This window comes from Mus musculus, chromosome 1 (genome assembly GCF_000001635.26).
Source record: "Mus musculus strain C57BL/6J chromosome 1, GRCm38.p6 C57BL/6J".
NCBI lineage: Eukaryota > Metazoa > Chordata > Mammalia > Rodentia > Muridae > Mus > Mus musculus.
Window position 1 is genome coordinate 63,154,061 of NC_000067.6, and position 20,686 is coordinate 63,174,746.

At 40.1% G+C, this 20,686-nt stretch overlaps 1 protein-coding gene and 1 long non-coding RNA gene across 8 annotated transcripts in view; one reads left to right on the forward strand and one right to left on the reverse strand.

Annotated features, from left to right (window-relative positions):
* Ino80dos (INO80 complex subunit D, opposite strand) overlaps window positions 1-4,235 on the forward strand; it is a 43,825-nt gene extending 39,590 nt beyond the window's left edge. For both annotated transcript variants that reach the window (NR_045915.1, NR_045914.1), the window contains exons 3-4: window positions 2,160-2,261; window positions 2,898-4,235. This is a non-coding gene — a long non-coding RNA (INO80 complex subunit D, opposite strand). The remainder of the gene's footprint in view (window positions 1-2,159; window positions 2,262-2,897) is intronic.
* Window positions 1-20,686, reverse strand: part of Ndufs1 (NADH:ubiquinone oxidoreductase core subunit S1) — a 33,231-nt gene that overhangs the window by 10,469 nt on the left and 2,076 nt on the right. For 4 of the 6 annotated variants that reach the window (NM_145518.2, NM_001160040.1, XM_030253694.1 and 1 more), the window contains 11 exons: window positions 16,789-16,854; window positions 15,990-16,081; window positions 15,169-15,276; window positions 12,231-12,307; window positions 10,889-10,970; window positions 10,670-10,800; window positions 9,607-9,792; window positions 6,820-6,954; window positions 5,690-5,804; window positions 3,072-3,217; window positions 2,144-2,272 (listed from right to left, as the gene is read on the reverse strand). In NM_145518.2, coding sequence (NP_663493.2) covers window positions 2,144-2,272; window positions 3,072-3,217; window positions 5,690-5,804; window positions 6,820-6,954; window positions 9,607-9,792; window positions 10,670-10,800; window positions 10,889-10,970; window positions 12,231-12,307; window positions 15,169-15,276; window positions 15,990-16,081; window positions 16,789-16,849 — 1,262 coding nt within the window. In that variant the 5' untranslated portion in view covers window positions 16,850-16,854. Of the gene's footprint in view, window positions 1-2,143; window positions 2,273-3,071; window positions 3,218-5,689; window positions 5,805-6,819; window positions 6,955-9,606; window positions 9,793-10,669; window positions 10,801-10,888; window positions 10,971-12,230; window positions 12,308-15,168; window positions 15,277-15,989; window positions 16,082-16,788; window positions 16,855-18,093; window positions 18,198-20,686 lie in introns of all 6 variants that reach the window. The other 2 variants (NM_001160039.1, NM_001160038.1) reach the window with 1 other exon arrangement.

The following is a 20,686-nucleotide window of genomic DNA, read 5'->3' on the forward strand; positions in this document are numbered from 1 at the left end:
TACATAATAAATAAATCTTAAAAAAAAATTAAGATTGTTCCCTGAGTTTAAAATATAGGTAGCCAGTTTTTGTTTTGTTTTGTTTTTGTTTTTGTTTGTTTTAAAAAAAATGAAAAGAAATACAAAGAAAGGAGATAAGGGAAAGACTGGGGGAATGGCCAACCAATAACCAGCTCAACCTGAGACCCATCCCATGGGCAAGCACAAATCACCCACACTCTGATACTCTGTTATGCTTGCAGACAGGAGCATGTTGTCCTTTGAGAGGCTCCACCCAGCAGCTGACTCAGACATGCAGAAACCCATAGCCAAACACTGGATGGAGCTTGGGGACTCTTATAGAAGAATAGGAAGAAGGATTTTAGCATCGAAAGAGATAGAAGAATAGGAAGAAGGATTTCAGCACCGAAAGAGATAGGAACTCCCCATAGGAAGACCAGCAAAGTCAACTCACCTGGACCCTTGGGGCTCTCAGAGTCTAAACCATCAACCAGATAACATGCACAGGCTGATCCTAGGCCTCCTGACACATATGTAGCATATGTGCAGTTTGGCCTTCATGTGGGTCCTGAACAACTGGAGCAGGAGCTATCCCAAAAGTTGTTGCCTGTACTTAGGATATGTTCTATTAGCTGGGCTGCCTCTTCTGGCCTCAGTGAGAGATGAAGTGCCTAGCCTCACAGAGACTTGATCTGCCAGGTTCAGGGCATGAAAGGTGAGGGGTGGGGGGAGAGGGGGAGATACCCACAGGAGCCCTCATCTGCTCAGAGGAGGAGAGGGGGTATGGAAGAAGGATCGTGGGAGGGGATGACTGGAAGGAAGGAGTGAGCAGGAGGTAAAGTAAATAAAATGGGGTGGGGGGGGAAATGGGGCCCGAAATGTCATGACATTAATTGCAATGTGACTCTAGATAGATGCTGGTCAAGAACAAAACTGCTATAAAAGATGGGGCTAAGGATACAACTCAGTTGACAGGTGCTTATGTAGTATGCAAGAAAAACTCTGAATTTAATCCCTAGTACCAACAAACAAACAAAAGTCAGAGGGTGGGACGGGCAAGACTGCTCTGCAGGGTGAGGTGCTTGCCACCAAGCCTGACAAGCTCAGTTCAGTCCTGAGACTCAAAGGTGAAGGAGGGAGCCAGCTCCTAAAAGCTGCCCTCTGACTGCCAGATGTACACTGCACTAGAGCATGCTCATGCACACACATATACATACATAAAATAAAGTTTAAACACACATGCCCGTAACTCATGAAATTACGGTTGGTGAGATGGCTCAGTGGGTAAGAGCACTGACTGCTCTTCCAAAGGTCCTGGGTTCAATTCCCAGCAATCACATGGTGGCTCACAACCACCTATAATGAGATCTGATGCCTTCTTCTGGTGTGTCTGAAGACAGCTACAGTGTACTTATCTATAATAATAAATAAATCCTTAACTGGAGCAGGCAGGGCAGACCGAAGTGAGCAGAGGTCAGAAATTCAAATCCCAACAACCACATGAAGGCTCACAACCATCTGTACAGCTACAGTGTACTCATATACATAAAATAAATAAAAAAAAATCTTTAAAAAAAAGGGAAGTTCAAGGGCAGTCATGACTATATCATAAAATTTTGTTTAAAAAAAGTACAGGACAAAGTGTCGTAGCACATGTCTATCTATAATGCCAGCACTGGAGAGATAGGCAGTTAAAGGTTCACTCTGAATATGTATTGCCCTAGAGACTAGCCTGGGTCACATGAGACCCTCACTCATTAATAAGGAAGCCAAGTGGGGTGGTACATGTCGTTAATCTCAGCATTCAAGAGGCAGAGGCAGGCTGATTTCTTGTCAGTTCTAGACCAGCCTGGTCTACATAGTGAGTTCCAGGCCAGCCAGGGCTACGTAATGAGACCAACTCAAAAAGAGAGAGAGAGAGAGAGAGAGAGAGAGAGAAAAGAAAAAGAAAAGAAATATATGAACAAAAACAAAGTACATTAAAAGGCAGAGAGGTGGGGTAGAATGAATGTGTTAGGAATCCCCCTCCCCCCAGCCTCTGTATCACTACAACTTATTAGGAATCACCCAAAATATCATTTCCATATATTAAATTAAAGAAATCACGTATTTTAAGGTTCTTATTAAATAAGGATTAAATTACCTCTTTCTAATTCTAGCATTAAACAGCGGTGCCTCAAAACGTGGATTTGTACCAACTAGAAGAACAACATCTGCTTCTTCCACACCAGCAATTGTGGTATTGAGAAGATAATTGGAACGTAAGTCTGTACTAAAATATAAAATATAACTCAAGTTTAAGAAGAAAAACAAACAGTAACCACATAAGACCCTGCAAGTAAACCTAACACATGCTATAACACACACATAAAGCTAATACATGCACGAGTCCACAGACTCGTCTCGGATCATAAATCCCAGTGCACTCTCACACACAGGTTTTCATAAAGTGTGTCCAACTGCTGTCCTGTTTACAGCCCAAGTTGGCCTTGAACTTGAGCAGCCGTCCTCTCAGCTACCACATGGTTGAGACTACCACACACACCGTGATGCCAGGCAGGTGTGTCCAAATGAAACTAAACTTACAACATGTATTAAGGACTACATTCTTCTGTAAGATTTAGCTGTTGATTTCGTTTATTAGCCTGTGTTAACTACACATGATGGGTGAGAATTCCACTTTCATACATGTGTAATCTGATCACGTTCACCTCTCATTGCCCTCGGAGCTTCCTTCCCACCCCTCTAAGCTACCTTTGCTCAGACAGGATCTTTCTACGTTCATGCTGTCTGGTTTGACTTAGATGTGAAAGTGTACTGGTATGTTAGAGAACCCAGTGTGTCAAAGATTGAACAGTGACATTACAGATGTGGCTGCTTTTTTTTTTTTAAAAAAGGAAAACGATAGCTGAGAACAGTTGTAACACTCATCTTCAATCCAAGTACTTAGGAGGTAAAGACAGAAAGTTCTTCTGCTACACAGAGTTCAAGGCCAGCCTGGGCTACAAGAAACTCAAAAATCAAAATGAAATCCCAAACAGCAGCCTGGAGCACAGCTTACTGCTTCTCACCCAGCTCCTTCAGTGGGGAAGATCTCTTCAGTGCATAAGTTGTCAGAGTCAACTTTATTAAGCAAGTCTTTCAGAGCTACTAAGGCTTCAGCATCCACCAAGCCTCCTGCAATCGCTGCCACAGCATTGCCTTCAAAATTCTGTAACTGGAAACAGAAAAGGGCATCTCTAAGAAACCTACAGTCAGCAAAGACCATGACTGTTCAGGAAATAAACCAAGTCATTTTCAAGCATCCAGAGTAGCAGGAGGCACAGCCGTCTCTCCTGAATTAGTGTAGCTACCACTGCACATTAAAGAAGCTTTTTACAGCAAATGCAGAGGAAAACCACACTGGAAACAATGCAGAAATCAACAAATTGTGGGGACCCCAGCCACAACAGACACATCTACACCATGGCTCTTGCAGCTATTGCTCAAGGAACCAGAAAATAAAGAGTCTAAGAGCCAGCGTACCAGAAGTCTGCTGTAAAGCAGTGTCTCCTAGAAAGGCTGCATAAACAAGATCCGAATACCAATACCAACAGGAATTTTAACATGGAAGGGAGAAAATTCCACAGGTCTCACCTCTAGACAAAGAACTGCAAGCAACTGACTGCTGGGAGAAAAAGAATTAGCTTCTCTCAGGAATGAACCCCCATATAGGTTGTCCAGTACAGAGCAGTCAGTCAGCCTTGAAATCATATATACACAAACAATAAAAATGTAGAGTCTATTTGTGCATGTACATAAATTTATATATTTACTATATATATATATAATATAAATATAAAAAATAAAAAAGTTTTTTCAATTAAAAAAAAAGACAGAGGCTATCAACTTGAGAATAGAAGGGGAATGAGAGGGATTCAGGGATAGGTCACTAGGAGGGCCTGGAGAGAGAAGCCAGATAAGTGATACAGTTCTATTTCAACTATAAAATGAAAATATATATATATATATAAAACATGTATTTAAAAAGACATTGTTGTCAAAAAATATTAGCTAGCAAATAAAAAACATTTAACCTTTTCTTTTTCTGGTGAATTAAATTAACTAACATTTGATTATTGAAATAACTTCCGAGTTCTCAAAATACTCATACAGTCAAGGAATTTAATGTATTTTGGGTCTGAATGCAATGAACCACTTATATTTCTTTCTAATAAACTGATTCCTAGCAGACTATGAGCTTTATATGCTTTTCCTTGACAAACTCTTAAAGCCAAACTACTCACATTCACAAGTTTTCCTATACTTTAAGAATAACTATGGGGCTGGAGAGATGGCTCAGTGGCTAAGAGCAATGACTGCTCTTCCAAAGGTCTTGAGTTCAAATCCCAGCAACCACGTGGCGGCTCACAACCACCTGTAATGAGATCTGATGCCCTCTTCTGGTACGTCTGAAGACAGCTACAGTGTACTTATGAATAATAATAAATAAATCTTTTAAAAATAAAAGAATAACTATGCACTTTATCAATAAAACATATGGAACAATATGCAAAGCAGACAAGAAGTAAAGCACATCTGACTACAGAGCGTAACAGTGCTCACGCAGCCTAGACAGGAGATGCAGCAGTGATGTGTGGGGCCCAGGAGAGTGACTCCAGCTTGGCCTGAAGCTGTGTATTTTACTTTAGGAACAAAGCAGCTTCGTTAGGACCTCTGGAGAATGAGAATCATGGAGTTACAGTTTACCTTAAATTCAATCTCTTCTAAAGTATCTCCCATTCCCTCTAGGCTTTTGCTTTTTGTCTACAGTATCTTTCATCTTTTTTCTATTCTTTTCCCTTTTATTGGCTACTGGTAATTAAACCCAGGGCTTTGCACATGCTAAGCACACTCAACACAAGTGAGTTACACCCTGCCCCCCCCCCCCACCTTTGCTCTGGCAAGCTCTTAGGCTTTGCTCCAGAATCACTGTCTTTAGGAACGCATCCTGATACCATAATTTTGGTTAGGTGTCCCACATCCCTTATGTGTTTTCTCTCATATCAGCCCTGACAGAACAATGATTATGCCTCTCTCTCTAGCATAACAAGATGAAAGGCAGAGATCATGAATCAGTAATCTATGGGTTAAATTCTAGAATGTATCTAGCATATCTGAGATATGGCTCTCAAAAATATCAAATAGAGGGCTGGAGATTTGTTGGCTCAGCAGTTAAGAGCATTGTGGTCCTGAGTTCAATTCCCAGCAACCACATGTGGTTCACAACCAACTATAATGGAATCTGATGCTCTCTTGTCATGCAGGCATACCTGCAAATAAAGCACTCATGTACATAAATAAATTTTAAAAATGTCAAATAGCGACAAATTATAATCTTGCCAAAACAGGAGAAAAGAATGGGTGTAGTGGCATATGACTTTAATCTCAGCACTCAGTGGCAGAGGCAGGCAAATCTCTGTGAGTTTAAGGCTAGCCTGGTTTACATGGGGAGTTCCAGGTCAGCCACAGCTATACAATAAAACCCCTGTCTAAAACAAATAAAAAGGAAGGAAGGAAGGAAGGAAGGAAGGAAGGAAGAAAGGAAGGAAGGAAACAAACAAACAAAAGAGAAAGATTCGCCTTATCTTCATGGCAAAGCTGTTTCGTGAAAGCTACACACTGTTTAATCTACATTTCAATTTTTTACCATTCCAGCTACACGAGAGAGTGCATCTTCCCAGGAGGTATAAGTTAAAAGCCCTTTTTCGTTTCTGACCATTGGTTCAGTAAGTCTTTGACGTTTTAGTCCATCATAAGCAAACCTAGACAAAAGAAATCATACAAAATATAGAAAATTGCTAAGGAGCAACTATAATTTTCAAGTTTAAAAACTGTAACAAATGTTATTTAAATAGAAGATTTCTTAAAGTGTCAAAATAATAAATACCTAACACAGGGATGGTGGCAGCAGATATATCTGCCTTATCATATACCTTTAATTCCCGTACTCAGGAGGCAGAGGCAGTAGGATTTCTGAATTTAAGGCTAACCTAGTCTACAGAGTGAGCTCCAGGACAGCCAGGGCTACACAGGAAGATGTAGTCTTAAAAACAAATCTTCCCTTGTTTTCCCAAGTACTGGAGATCAAAGCCAGGATCTGGACTACATTAGGCAAATGCTCTACAGTTCAGCTCCATGTCCAGCCCTTTTGCATTTGCATTCTGAGACAAGGTACATCTTCCAGGTTGTCCATATATTTCACATCCTCCTGTTTTGGCCTCAAGTAGCTTAGATCATAAGCTTGTGCCACTATGCCCAGCATTTGTAACTACTCAAGTTGATTTTCTTCTCATTCTCTTTATAAAAACTCAAATTTTTCAAAAATGTATATCATTTTGCAACATAAAAATGCCCATTAAAGGGGCTGGAGAAATGGCTCAGCGATTAAGAGCACTGACTGCTCCTCCGAAGGTTGTGAGTTCAGATCCCAGCAACCATATGGTGGCTCACAACCACCCATAATGAGATCTGACGCCCTCTTCTGGAGTGTTTGAGGACAGCTACAGTGTACTTACATATAATAAATAAATAAATCTTTAAAAAAATGTCCATTAAAAATGACCATGAGGGCTGGAGAGATGGCTCAGTAGTTAAGAGCACTTGTTCTTGCAGAGGACACAAGTGCAATTCCTAGCACCTACATGTCGACTCACAAACCATCCATAACACCATGGGACACACAGATTATCCATAAAAGCAAAACATTCATATACATAAAATAAATCTCAAAAAAGATCATAGATTTTTAAATCAATCGCAAAAAATTAAAGACAACACCTGGTTTTATCAGAGATCCATTCTTCATTAATATCTTCATGCATTCTTGGCAAAATCCTCATTACCTCTCCAGTTCTTGTGCTAACCACAATGTTACTTCCCACTGCATCCATTACATCAATGGACTCTGTCTTTCTGAGAAAATAAACACAATTTAGTATGCTGATTCTGAGAGTAAGAAGAGTTTCTGTTAGCTAGTTACTTCCATATCAGGTTTCCTTTTTTGGTATTTTGAGGCAAGTCTCATAAGGCCATGTTGGCCTCAAACCCTCTAGATAACAAGTGACCTTGAACATGTCCTCCAGCACCTGCATCCCTCGTGTTGGGATTACTACCAGATCCACCTTGCCTTCTACATTTCTAAAACTAGCGGAACTCAGAACAGCAATAGAAATAAGCACCTCCATATTTTAATCACATTATTTGATAGGCCAATTAGAAGGGCATACAATTAATTAGTCCTTGGCTGCTGGCAGTCAGATACCAATGAATCAACCATTCCAGAAAGCAGAAACAAAACCCGACAAAAATCAACAAAAATCAAAATCCTCCCAAATAACATTTTATCACTTATACATCAAAACATAAGAAGCTTTAATGTGGGGTTGGGGATTTAGCTCAGTGGTAGAATGCTTGCCTAGCAAGCGAAAGGCCCTGGGTTCAGTCCTTAGCTCTGAAAAAAAAAAAAAAAAAAAAAAAGAAGCTTTAATGCATTAAAAACTACTCTGTAAGGCAGGAGAGATGGTTCAACAGTTGAAAACACTTGTTACTCCTACAGGGAACCTGAGTTTGGTTCCCAGCACCCACGTGGCGGCTTATCACTATCCAACTCTAATTTCAAAGGATTCAATGCCGTCTTCTGGCTTCTTCAAGCACCTGCATACACATAGGGCTCATACATAACTTAGATTCATATAGATATAGATAGACAGACAGACAGACAAATAGATAGATACACACACATACATATATACATGTGTATATACATATATGTGTATGTGTATATACATATATATGTGTATACACACACACACACACACACACACACACACACACACACATATAAAATAAATCCAAAAACAACTGTTTTGCGGGGCTGGGGAGATGGTTTAGGAGATAAGTGCTAGCTATGTATGCATGAAGACCAGAATTCAGATTCTGAGCACCCAAGTAAAAGTCAGGAGTACATGGCAGTCTAGCACTCTAGAGGCAAGAAAGGGGCGGAGAGTGGAGTATGCAGGGTTAGGTAAGGGGACCTACTCTGGCTGGTCAGAGTTGGAGATAGCAATTGGCAAGCTTCAGGCTCAGCAGGAATGTAGCCTGAGTCACTGAATGAAGGGAGAGTTAGGAAGACATCTGATGTCAACATCCGGTGCTTGCATAAACACACCTGACTACTCTAAAAATCCGTAATGTTGAGTATGAGTGGCACACAATGTAATCCCAACACTTGGGAGGCAGAGGCAGACGGATTTCTGTAAGTTCAAGGCCACCCTGGTCCACAGTGTCCAAGTTCCAAGACACTGCCTCAAGAAAACAAAAAATCTGTTATGGTTTGTCTTGATGCTGCTCCTCTCTCTCTCCTCATTAAAGACTAAAGACTACTCAAGTACATATGCACATACTTAAAATCTTAGAAAGAATATAATTTGCTGAGGCTTGTCCTACCTTTCAACTTAAGTAGTTATTTTCCATTAAAACATTTTATGGGGCTGGGTCAAATCATTCAGTCAGTACATACAGACTACACGAGCATAAGGACCTGGTACCCAGAATCTAGTAAGAGCTGAGTGTGTCAGTGATGCCTGCAACCTTAGCATCACAGAGTCGGGGACTGGGGGATCACTAGGGCTCCCTGGCTACCCAAATCAGTGAGTTCCAGGTTCCATAAGAGACTCTGTCTCAAAAAAATAAGGTGAAAAGAAATTAAAGCCACCTAACACATATCTGGCCTCCAAACACACAACCCTCCTCTAACACATACACACACACACACATACACACAATGCAAACATAAAAATGTAGATAAAACCAACTAAAATTTAGGAAGAAAATGACCCAGAAATTTTATTAAAAAAAAAAAAGAAGTGAACTAAAATGTAAAAACAGGGCCAGGAGGGTGGCTTAGAGGGGAAAAGCCCTTGCTGAGCAAGGCTGATGACCTAAGATTGATCTCTGAAAGTCCTATCAAGAACCAGATGAAGTGCAAATTTCTAATCCCAGCACGACTACAGTGTGATGGCAGGCAGAATGAGACAGGCCAAGAGCTTGTGGGCTGGCCAGTTTGGCACATACACATAATGAAGAAATCAGAGCCCTGCCTTAACAAGGTAAAAGGTAAAAACCGAGTCCCTACAGTTGTTCTTCACATGTGCACACTGGCGTGTACCACCCAGCTGTGCATGAACACACAACCACAGGCACACACCAAGTAACAATTAAAACAAATAATCAGGGAAGGGTGCATGGCTCAGTCTGTAAAGCCCTGGCCTAATAAGTACAAGAACCTGAGTTCTAGCCTCATCAAGATGTAAAAATGCTTGCACTCCCAGTGCTGGAGAAGCAAAGGATCAAAAGCCAGCCAGTCTTTTTTAATTGGTAAGTTACAGACCAATAAGAGACTGAGCCTCAAAGAAAGTAGAAGTGTTCCAGGGGATGCCACTAAGGTGGTTTTCCGGCCTCCAAATATACCTGTATACATCCAGGGGCACCTGCACCACACCTGTCACACACACACAAAATAACATCTTTTAAAAACAAGTTGGTCAAAACCACAAAGATAAATACCTTGTTTCCCAAGGCCGGGCAGTAAAGGCATAAGGCTTAGAGGTTAGGGCCCCTACAGGGCAGATATCAATGACATTCCCAGACAGTTCAGACATAAACATTTTTTCAATGTATGTGCCAACTTGCATGTCATTTCCTCTTCCTGTTGTTCCCAAATCATCTACTCCTGCAATCTCACTTGCAAACCTAAAAAATAAAATTTGTTATCAAATGGATGAGCTCAGCAAAAAGTATTTCTTTTCCTTTTCATAATCACAAAGTCAATGACTTTCAAAACATTAAAAAGGAATTAGTATATTTTCAATGATAAATATAGTCAGCAAATAAAAGTGAATTTTTCTCTGAAACTGAAGTGTAACACACAAACGGAAAATTGTACAAATCACAAGTATACAATTCAGTAAATTATCACACAATTAATACCAGACTAAGTTTTAAATTCAACTGAAATTGGCATTAACTGAAAGCAAGTAGAAATCATGTTATCAGAACATATGGAACAAACAAACAAACCAAAAAACACCAAACCCAAGCAAACAAAACCTAACTTTTCCCCATTAATAATGACTATCATTTCCAGTGTTGTTATTCGAAGAAACTATATGAATGTTAAGTCAGCACTGATAGGTTTCAAACCCAGGGCAGATGGATAACTGAGGTGCCTATTTAACATATCAAAGTGGGCCTGGTCCAGATTCTCCCTGCATCTCAGGCACACCCAGCACTTCAGACCCCCCCCCCCCCACCTCCCCAAACATCTCCAGCCAAGAGGCTGGAATGCCCTTCAGTCATTTTGCTATGGGGATCCTGTTGGGCTCTTTTTATCTACCATTTACCCTGGTGGCCTATAGATCTGACTCTCCCTTCCCCACCCGTCTCAGATCCCCTGGCTCAGGGTCCTGTTCACTCTGCACTTTCCCAGGTCTGTCTGCCTCTGACTGTGCACTTCCTTTTATCTACAATAAACTTTCTCCTCCATCATTCCAGGGACCAGTCATGTGTTCCTTTTTCATTTCTTTTTTTCATTCAAGTACCCACTGCTATGCCAGAAGAGAAACATTACCTGATGCACCGGGTACACTGGATGCATCTAGTCATGATGGTCTTTACTAGGGGCCCAATGTTCTTGTCCTCCACAGCACGCTTCCCCTCTAGAAATCGGCTCCTATCACTTCCAAACATCATGGACTGGTCCTTAAGTAGATTACGAGACAGTCAATCTAATGCTGCTAATGAAATTAAAATGAGTTCATCAAAAACATTTACAGATTATTCTAGATACCTGCAGATCACATTCACCTCCCTGGTCACAAATAGGACAATCCAATGGGTGATTTGCTAATAAGAACTCCATCACACCTTCTCTGTATGAAAAATCAAATATACAAAGCGACATAAGAAGCTATCACTAAAAATGGTGACCTATAGGCTAGCTCAATAACCTTTATAGATTTTCTTTTTACAGTTAACATAAATTTTACATTTACTTCCAGATATGCTATCATATTAGTATTCAGGTAGTATTAAACACAGTTTGATCTTGTTCATAAGGTTAAATATTAATCCTAGGAAATTATGACTTTCAGGGTCATAATTTGCTTACTCATTTATATATTTATTTTGAGACAGGGTCTCATGAAGCCCAGCTGGCATCCAACTCACAATGAGGCAAGGATCCTGTGTCCTTGTATGCTCATTTCCCAGCCTACACCTTCCAAGTGATGAGATCACAAGCATGTGCGATCACTGTCAGTGGTTTTTTTTTTTTTTTTTGGTTTTTCGAGACAGGGTTTCTCTGTATAGCCCTGGAACTCACTTTGTAGCTGGCCTCGAACTCAGAAATCTGCCTGCCTCTGCCTCTGCCTCCCAAGTGCTGGGATCAAAGGTGTGCGCCACCACTGCCCAGCTTTTTTTTTTTTTTTTTTTTTTTTTCCTTAAAGCAACCACCCAATTCCTGAAATTATAGGCATGTGCTATTTTTAAAACCATAACTTTTGGGCTGGAGAGTTGGCTCCGTGGTTAAGAGCACTAGAGACATGGTTTTATTCCCAGCACCTGTGTGGCAGCTCACACCTGTCTATAAGTCCTGTTCCAGGGGATCCAACACCCTCACAAAGACATACATTCAGGAAAAACACCAACACATATAAAATAAAAATAAGTAAAATCATTTTTAATTTAAAATGAAAACAGGGCTAGAATTCCAGCACTATGGCAAGTTTAATCCACAAGCCTCACAAACATACGCTGAGCACTAGAGCAAATACTAATGTGTCATCAACGTGTGCTCAGCTCAGTAAGTCCTGGGGCTACCCCTCTCAAGTTCTCAATACTGATAATATTCCATGCAACGCCTCCAACACCTGAGTGACCTCCTCTACTGTACTCATTTCTGCTGCTCTTAAAAAGTTTGATGGGAGCCGGGCGGTGGTGGCGCACGCCTTTAATTCCAGCACTTGGGAGGCAGAGGCGGGTGGATTTCTGAGTTTGAGGCCAGCCTGGTCTAAAAAGTGAGTTCCAGGACAGCCAGGGCTACACAGAGAAACCGTGTTTGACGGGAACTCTCTTGTGTGTGGGCAGCATAATCACCTCCTGACAAATCTACAGTAGTAACAACAAAGTACCTGGCTTTCTTAGATTTTTCCGAGTTTGTCAAGATATTCCAGCCCTTCATTACAGGCATAGCACAAGCAGCGACAACCTAGAATTTCAATGGAGAAATCCACACTTGTATTTATTTGTATACATAAAATATTGAATAATCCATTAAAAACAAAAGACCATGAGATATAACAATAGGTTGCAGGACAGCCTGACACCTGACTCAATGATTAAAAAAACAAAACAGAGCAGAAGAAAACAAAAACAAAGATAATCTTTCAAAATCAATTTTTGTTTTCAGATAGGTAGAGTGGCACATGCCTCTAATCTCAGCACTCAGAAGGCAGAGGCTGCAGGCCTGAGGCCAGCCTATGCCAGCCAGGCTTTTATTTATAGTAAGACCTTTTCTAAAAATAAATAAATAAATAAATAAATTCATATTTTTTAAAACTATTAATAGGATAATTTGACCATTCATGCTAATCTTAAAAACAAATAAAACATTACTGTGGTTTGTCCCCTCAAAAGGTCATATTCTAGAAGGTTGCTCCCCAGTCTACAGAAGTTTGTGTAGTAGTGCCTAGTTGGAGGCACCTGGAATATGTGAGAGTTACACTGGCCTCTCAGTGACTAGGTCTTGGAGATTAATTCCCATAAGAAGCAGATTACTGCCACAAAAACAAACAAACAAATAAACAAATAGTGGCCCTACCCAGTCTCTTGCTTTTCCTCTTCTCATATAACAACCAGAGGCTTACCAAATGTGGTTGCTTGATTTTGGGACTCCAAAACTATAAGCTAAATAAACCCCTTTACTTCATAAAGTATCGAGATTTGGGTATTTTGTTATAGCATCCCCAAAGAAACTAAGACATATTAGCCCTATTAGTTAAAGCAACTCTTTATTCTGCTCTGAAATTGGGTCTTTTTTTTTTTTTTTTGACACAGGGTTTCTGGAGCTCTCTGTGTAGACTAGGCTGGCTTCAAACTCCCTCAAACTCAAGAGATTCACCTACCTCTGTTTCCTAAGTGCTAGGATTAAAGGTATATACACCACTATGCCTGGCTTTTACTTTAAAAAATTTTAAGAGGAGGTCTCACTACATAGTCCTGGCTGACCTGGAATTTGCTCTGTAGGCCAGGCCAGTCTCTAACTCAGAGGTCTGCCTGCATCTGCTCCTGCATGTTGGTATTAGAAGTGTGTTCTACTACATCCAAACTCATCATCATTTTTGTGCTTTCAAAAACCAGGAATGGACAGACAAAATGGCTCAGTATGTAAAGGCATGTACCAAGTCAATCCTGGAGCCTAAAGGAGGAGAGAAGTGATCGCACAAAGTTGTCCTCTGATCTCCACATGTTTTATGACACATGCATACACATCATGCACACACACACATGATAAAGAATTAAAAAAGAAAAAGGTACGTGGTCAATGCCTATATTAGCACTCAGGAGAATAGTGGGTAAAGGCATTTGATATCAAGCTTAGATCTGAGTTTGATATCCAGGACCAACTTGGTAGAAGAAGAGAACTCACTCCTCTGACCTCCACACATGCAGTAGTACATATGTGAATGCTGTGTGCACCAGTATTCACATACACATATGAATGTATACACATAAGCACATAAATACATACACCCTGCCTAACTCTGCCTCCCAAGTGCTGGGATTAAAGGTATATGCCACCACCTGGCTTTTTTAACATTTAAAAATTTTTAAGCTTTTAAGAGTTTAACACTAGACAGTGCTATGCTATAAGTGCTATATTTGAGGTCAGTCCAGAAAAAGAAATGAAGTCAAGGGTCAGAAAGATGGCTCAGTGGTTGAGAGCACTGACTGCTCTTCCAGAGGTCCTGAGTTCAATTCCCAGCAACCATATGGTGGCTCACAATAGTCTGTGATGGGATCTAATGCCCTCTTCTGGTGTGTTTGAAGAGAGCAACACTGTAATATATATATATATATATACACATCTTTAAAAAGGAAAAAAAAAAAAAAAGCTGGGCACGCTGGTACATGCTATAATCTCAGCACTGGGGAGGCAAAGACAGGTGCTGATATCCCTGGAACTTGCCCAGCCTAGCCTAAGCAGAAAGACCTGTGTGTAAAAAACAAAATGGAGAATCCCTGAGGAATAATCCTTGAGGTTGTCCTGTGCCCCCCACAGAGAGGAACATGTACACACACACACACAAACCTTTGTTCATTTGTAGGCATTGCTGAGCTACAGCTATGTACACCAAAATGCAATGACATAACCTAAAGTGAACTTTTGCTCCACAAGTCTTTGTCAAGTGAGAACAGTACAGCATAAGCACTTCTAGTATACGTTATACACCCACCGTGTACTTAAGATTGTGTCTTAAGACCCTGAAAGCTTAAGAAACCATCTTGAACTCTGAGACTTGCTATATGGCATTTATGTTTATACAATATTTCCATCAATGTATTTTGTTTGAAATGAATCACTTGTGTGGTGATTTGAATAGGTATGGGCCCCACAGATTTATGCTTAGCCATAGGGAGTGGCACTATTAGGAGGCTAGCCTTTCACTGTGGGCGTGTGCTTTGAGGGCTCCGTCTATGCTCAGACTCCACCCAGTGCAGAAGAAACCCTCCTACAGACTGCCTAGAGAAGACAATCTTCTCATGGCAGCCCTTCCATCAGGAACTCCTGGCTTCTCCAGCACCAAATCTGCCTGCATCATGCCAGACTTCCCACCATGATGATAATGAACTGAACCTCTGAAACTGTAAGCCAGCCCAGTTAAGTTTTTGCCTTTATAATAGCTGCCTTGGTTATGGTGTCTCTTCATAGCAATAAAACCCAAACTAAGACAACCTACATACAAAAAAAATATTGGATTATAGCAGTATTGATTTTAGATAGTTTGCTGCAAGATTTAAAGTCTTTTCCCTCCCACAGCATGATAGGGAATTCCAGGTATCATGTACCTTTGGAGCTTTCTCAATCTCTACCAGGCACATCCTGCAATTTCCAGCAACAGACAACCTTTCATGGTAACAGAATCGAGGGATTTGCATGCCGACCTTCTCGCAAGCCTAGAAGACAAAATGCTGCTTTAGAATAATTTCCTTTGGATCTTGTTCTTACTGAACACAACAGATGGAGGCATCTTTTATTATTTTATCACCGTTACCCACTTATCTTAACCTACTCCTATGTAAGTTCCTCAAGAACTCTTGCTCTGTTCCAAACCTGGGAGCTCTGAAATTAGGTAAGACCTCACAGTCTATGGTAAAGTCTTTCTCCATTATCTGCTTTGTCCACAGTCCACAAAAGCTCCCTGTCAAAGCGTCACTCCTGACCTTCTCTTCTCATCTGAGTCACAGACCAACTTACACCTTATAGCTGGCCATGATTTAGTTTTACTTCTGACATCTCTACCACCCCCGAGCTAGCCAAAATACTTTCCATTGTGCCTTGATTTTATTTATTTATTTGTTTGTTTGTTTGTTTGTTTGTTTTTATTTTTATTTTTTGGCTAACATTCAGTGTTTTCCTGTCTGTCTATGTCTAACCACAGTCTAGAAATGAAAAAAAAAAAAGTTTAGGTCTGTGATAACCCACAGTCATACAGCAGCGTCTGTCTATGAGCAAATTGGTTACTTCTGGAGAAACTTAGAGAAACTGTGTACTGTCCTTCACTTGCCTGCCTTGCAGGACACATTGCTATATTGAAACTAAACAGTATGAAGGAAATAATTTTTTAAAATAAAAATCAGAAAACTCACAGAGTCATAAAAGTAATTACCTGCAGAACAGTGGTTCCTGGTTCCACCATGACAGACTGACCATCAACAAATACTTCAATCAAGTTACTTGCTGCTGTGCCAGTTGTGCGAACTGGCCATCAAAACAATAGGGTAAAAAAACAAATAAAATAAATTGAATTCATTGCAGCAGAGCCTAATGAATTAGCTAAATATAAAAATTTTCATTTTTTACTAGTCTTCTCTCTCTAGATGCAAATTTTTTGTTTGTTTGTTTGTTTTTTCCAGTCAGGGTTTCTCTCTGTAGTTCTGGCTGTCCTGAAAAGACCAGACCAGGCTGGCCTTGAACTCAGAAATCCCCCTGCTTCTACATTCTCAGTGCTGGGATTAAAGGCATGCGCCATCACAGCCTGGCTAAGATATGAATTTTTCAAGCACTAAATAAGCATAAAAGCTTTTTTAACTCAATTACATCAAACATATGTTGTCAGGTTTAGTTTTGGGTTTTGGTTTTTGTTTTTTTTTTTTTTTTGGTTTTTCGAGACAGGGTTTCTCTGTATAGTCCTGGCTGTCCTGGAGCTCACTTTGTAGAGCAGGCTGGCCTCGAACTCAGAAATCCGCCTGCCTCTGCCTCCCGAGTGCTGGGATTAAAGGTGTGCGCCACCACACCAGGCTAGTTTTGGATTTTTTAAAGACATTCAAAAATACTCATGGTGGCTTACAACCATCTGTAACGGGATCTGATGCCCTCTTCTGGTGTGTCTGAAGACAGCTACAGTGTACTCTAATATACATAAAATAAATATTAAAAAAATTAATGAATATACAACAAAAACTTACCATATCCTTTAGGAGAATTAGAAAGGCCTATCAAGGCCCTTTTTATAGGTATCCTTAACATGATGGCTAAAAAACATTAAAAAAAAAAAGATTAATTTTGTAGAAGGAAAAGAACTTACTTATAAAATTTCTGGTACTGTTTTATAGTTTTGCATACATTATTCTAAGAGAATATTCAGAAGTCCCACTGTTTTCCCTCAAATTGTACATATAAAATGCAGTCCCAGAGACTTTAGTTTATACAACGTCAAATAGCTAAGAAGTAGTCAGTATATAGTAGGCTTTGGGTCCTTGGATAGGTAAGGTACAACTGAGCTACATCTCCAGCACTAAACTTGGGCTTTGTAATATAAAATAAAGGGCAATTCTGATCTAGCCAGAAGAAAGCGGTAAGAGCTTGCAATACAGCTCAGCTGGTACAAGAGTGCTTGCCTAGCACTGAGGAAGTCCTAACTTCTAACACCAGCACAGCACAATCCAATTATATGCGTGTAATCCCTGAACTTGAGAGGTAAAGGCAGAAGGATCAGAAGTATAAGGACATCTGCTACAGCAAGTTTGAAGTCAGGCAGAGATACAGGAAACATCTCAAAAGAAAAAGAATTAAGAATAAAGTAAAATAAGTTGCAAGAATAACTCTTTGTCACTAATAGCTATCTAAAATAAAATAACTTTCTGCGTTCACCTCCTACCAGTACACTGGGAATTTTGTTTGTTGATACAAGGTCTTATTATTAATCTTGGCTAATTTTGAAGCAATTCCCCTGCCTCTGCTTCCTGGGTGCTACCACAACTAGTTCCAGCACACTCTCTCATGATATGTATTTTATGTGCATCTTTGAGGAGCTTTGTTCTCTCACAGTCCTACAATTGCTTGTATTATGCTTCTATCCTAAATGTACTATGAACTTGTGACATCTTCCTTTCAGTACCAGTTCCCAAAAGCTAGTAAAGATAGGCTTTAAAACAATGGACCTATGTTGTTTTGGGTGTTTTAGAGGCCTAATCTTAGTTATTTGGGACACCAAAGCAGCAGGATCCCATGTTCCCAGACTGCGAGACCCTGACTCAAAAATGGAAAGGTAAGTGGAGAGGCTCAGAGGTTGAAGAGCACTTGCTGCTCTTGTGCAGAAAACCTGGTTTCAGCTCCCAGGGCCCAAATGATGGCTCCCAAGCATCCAGAACTGCAGTTACTAATGTCCTCTTTTGATCTTTGCAAGTACCAACTCACACACACAGCACACATGTAAAAGCAGGCAAAGCACTTATACGAAAAGAGAATAAGCTGGGCACAGTGGTACACACCTTTAATCACAGTGCCTATGAAGCAGCGGCAGGCAGATCTCTGAGTTCAAGACCAGCTTGGTCTACAGAGTGAGTTCCAACAGCCAGGGCTATATGGAGAAATCCTGTCTCAAAAAATAAAAACAAAAACAAGAAAATAAAATAAATTGTTTTCAATTTTTTTTTAATTGAAAGTAAAGTAAGGGACGGAAATGTGGCTCAATGGTACCAAGTGTGAGACAGCCCTAGGTTCAATAACCAGGACTGAAAAAAATTTAAATGAAGGGCTAGAAAGATGGCTCAGAGGTTAGAGTAATGTATCAGCCAAGCTGTCTGTAACTCTAGTTCTAAGGTATCTGACACCCTATCGTGCCTCTGTGGATACCAGGCACATATATTGTACATAGACATGAATACAAGTAATACATAAATAAATAACTAGGTATAAAACATTAAAAAATAAAACAATGATTCTCCTTTGTCCAACAGGGACCGAGGGAGATTACATGAGAGCTCATGTCTCTAGCTGCATATGTAGCAGAAGATGGCCTAGTCAGCCATCACTGGGAAGAGAGGCCCCTTGGTCTTGCAAACTTTATATGCCCCAGTACAGGGGAATGCCAGGGCCAAGAAGTGGGAGTGAGTGGGTAGGGGAGCAGGGTGGGGGTGGGGGTGGCTATAGGGGACTTTTGGGATAGCATTTGAAATGTAAATGAAGAAAATATCTAATAAAAAAAAGAAAAAGTTCTTTGATGAATATGAACAAAACATGTTATATAAGATTCTCATAGAATTAACAAACTTTTTCTAAGTTTAAACAAAGCCTGGAATGTGGACAAATATTTCTGTTAATGAAATATGCTGTACTTCATTAGACTATAATAATGTTCAAACACAATCACAAAATTTTATGGTTTATGTGTAGTTAGAAATTTTTAATTATAAATATACACATATATTGACTTAAAAAAATGTATCAACATTAAAAAAATAGTAAAAATGTTTCAACAGGTGGTGGCGCACGCCTTTAATCCCAGCACTCGGGAGGCAGAGGCAGGTGGATTTCTGAGTCGAGGCCAGCCTGGTCTACAGAGTGAGTTCCAGGACAGCCAGGGCTATACAGAGAAACCCTGACTCGAAAAACCAAAAAAAAAAAAAAAAAAAAAAAAAGTTTCAACAGTAATAGCAGTTCTAATAGTAAATAATCCCAAAACATATTTTTTTTTCCCTTTTTAATTTAAAAAAAAAAAAATGTGAGGGCTGCTGGAGAGATGGCTCGGTGGTTAAGAGCACTGACTGCTCTTCTAGAGATCCTGAGTTCAATTCCCAGCAACCACATGGTGGCTTACAACCATCTGTAATAGAAGCTGATGCCCTCCTCTGGTGTGTCTGAGGAGAGCAACAGTATACTCACATAAAATAAATAAATCTTTAAAAGAATGTGCCAATGTGCCGGGCGTGGTGGCGCACGCCTTTAGTCCCAGCACTCAGGAGGCAGAGGCAGGCGGATTTCTGAGTTCAAGGCCAGCCTGGTCTACAAAGTGAGTTCCAGGACAGCCAGGGCTATACAGAGAAACTCTGTCTTGGAAAAACCAAAAAAAAAAAAAAAAAAAAAAGAAAGTGTTTGTTCTGTGTTTTGTCTGCATGTCTATTCACCATGTGCATGCCTGATGTCCAAGGAGGCCAGGAGAGGTTATCAGATCCTCTGGAACTGGAGTTACAGACAGTTGCTGAGCTGTCATGTAATTTTAGAGAATCAGATCTGGGTCCTCTGAAAGAACAGTCTTAACTACCCAGCCATCTTTCCAATCCCAAAGGTATGGCCTAGGCTGGTCTTGAATTCATGATCCTCCTGTCTGTGCTTCTTGAACATATCCTACTGGCATGTGCTACTACAACTGGCTTTTAGCTATGTAAAGACCAAGCTGGCCTGAAACTCAGAAATCCACCAACAGACCTCTGCCTCTCAAGTGCTGAAATTAAAGGCATGCACTACCACTTCAGATAAAATAGAATCCTAAACATTAAAGTCTGTAGTTATTATAGATGACATATAATTAAACATTTCATTAACTCATAATTTATTTAACTAATTCTTTAATAATGGTAATCTACAATTTACAATACTGAATTTGCAGATACCAAGTCTGTTATCCACTAGGCATTGGTTCTTTACCTATAAAGCAAATCTACAGTTTCCCAGGGTGTAATTACTAGGTCAGTAATTGCCAATAATAAAACAAAGAAAGGGCTGAAGAGATGGCTCAGTGGTTAAGAGTGCTGACTGCTCTTCCAAAGGTCCTGAGTTCAAATCCCAGCAACCACATGGTGGCTCACAACCATCCTAACAAGATCTGACACCCTCTTCTGGAGTATCTGAAGACAGCTACACTGTCCTTACATATAATAAATAAATAAATCTTAAAAAAAAAAAAAAACAAAGAAATAAAAAACAAAGAAATAATAAAAACTAACATCAATTTAATCAGTAATGGCTACTGATAATCAGTTGTATACTGTTCTTCATCTGTGTCCCTTTTCCTTATTAAAAACACGCCATGTATATATTTTATTATTCTACTTACTAAACTTGGGCTGAGCAGGTAGCTTTAGT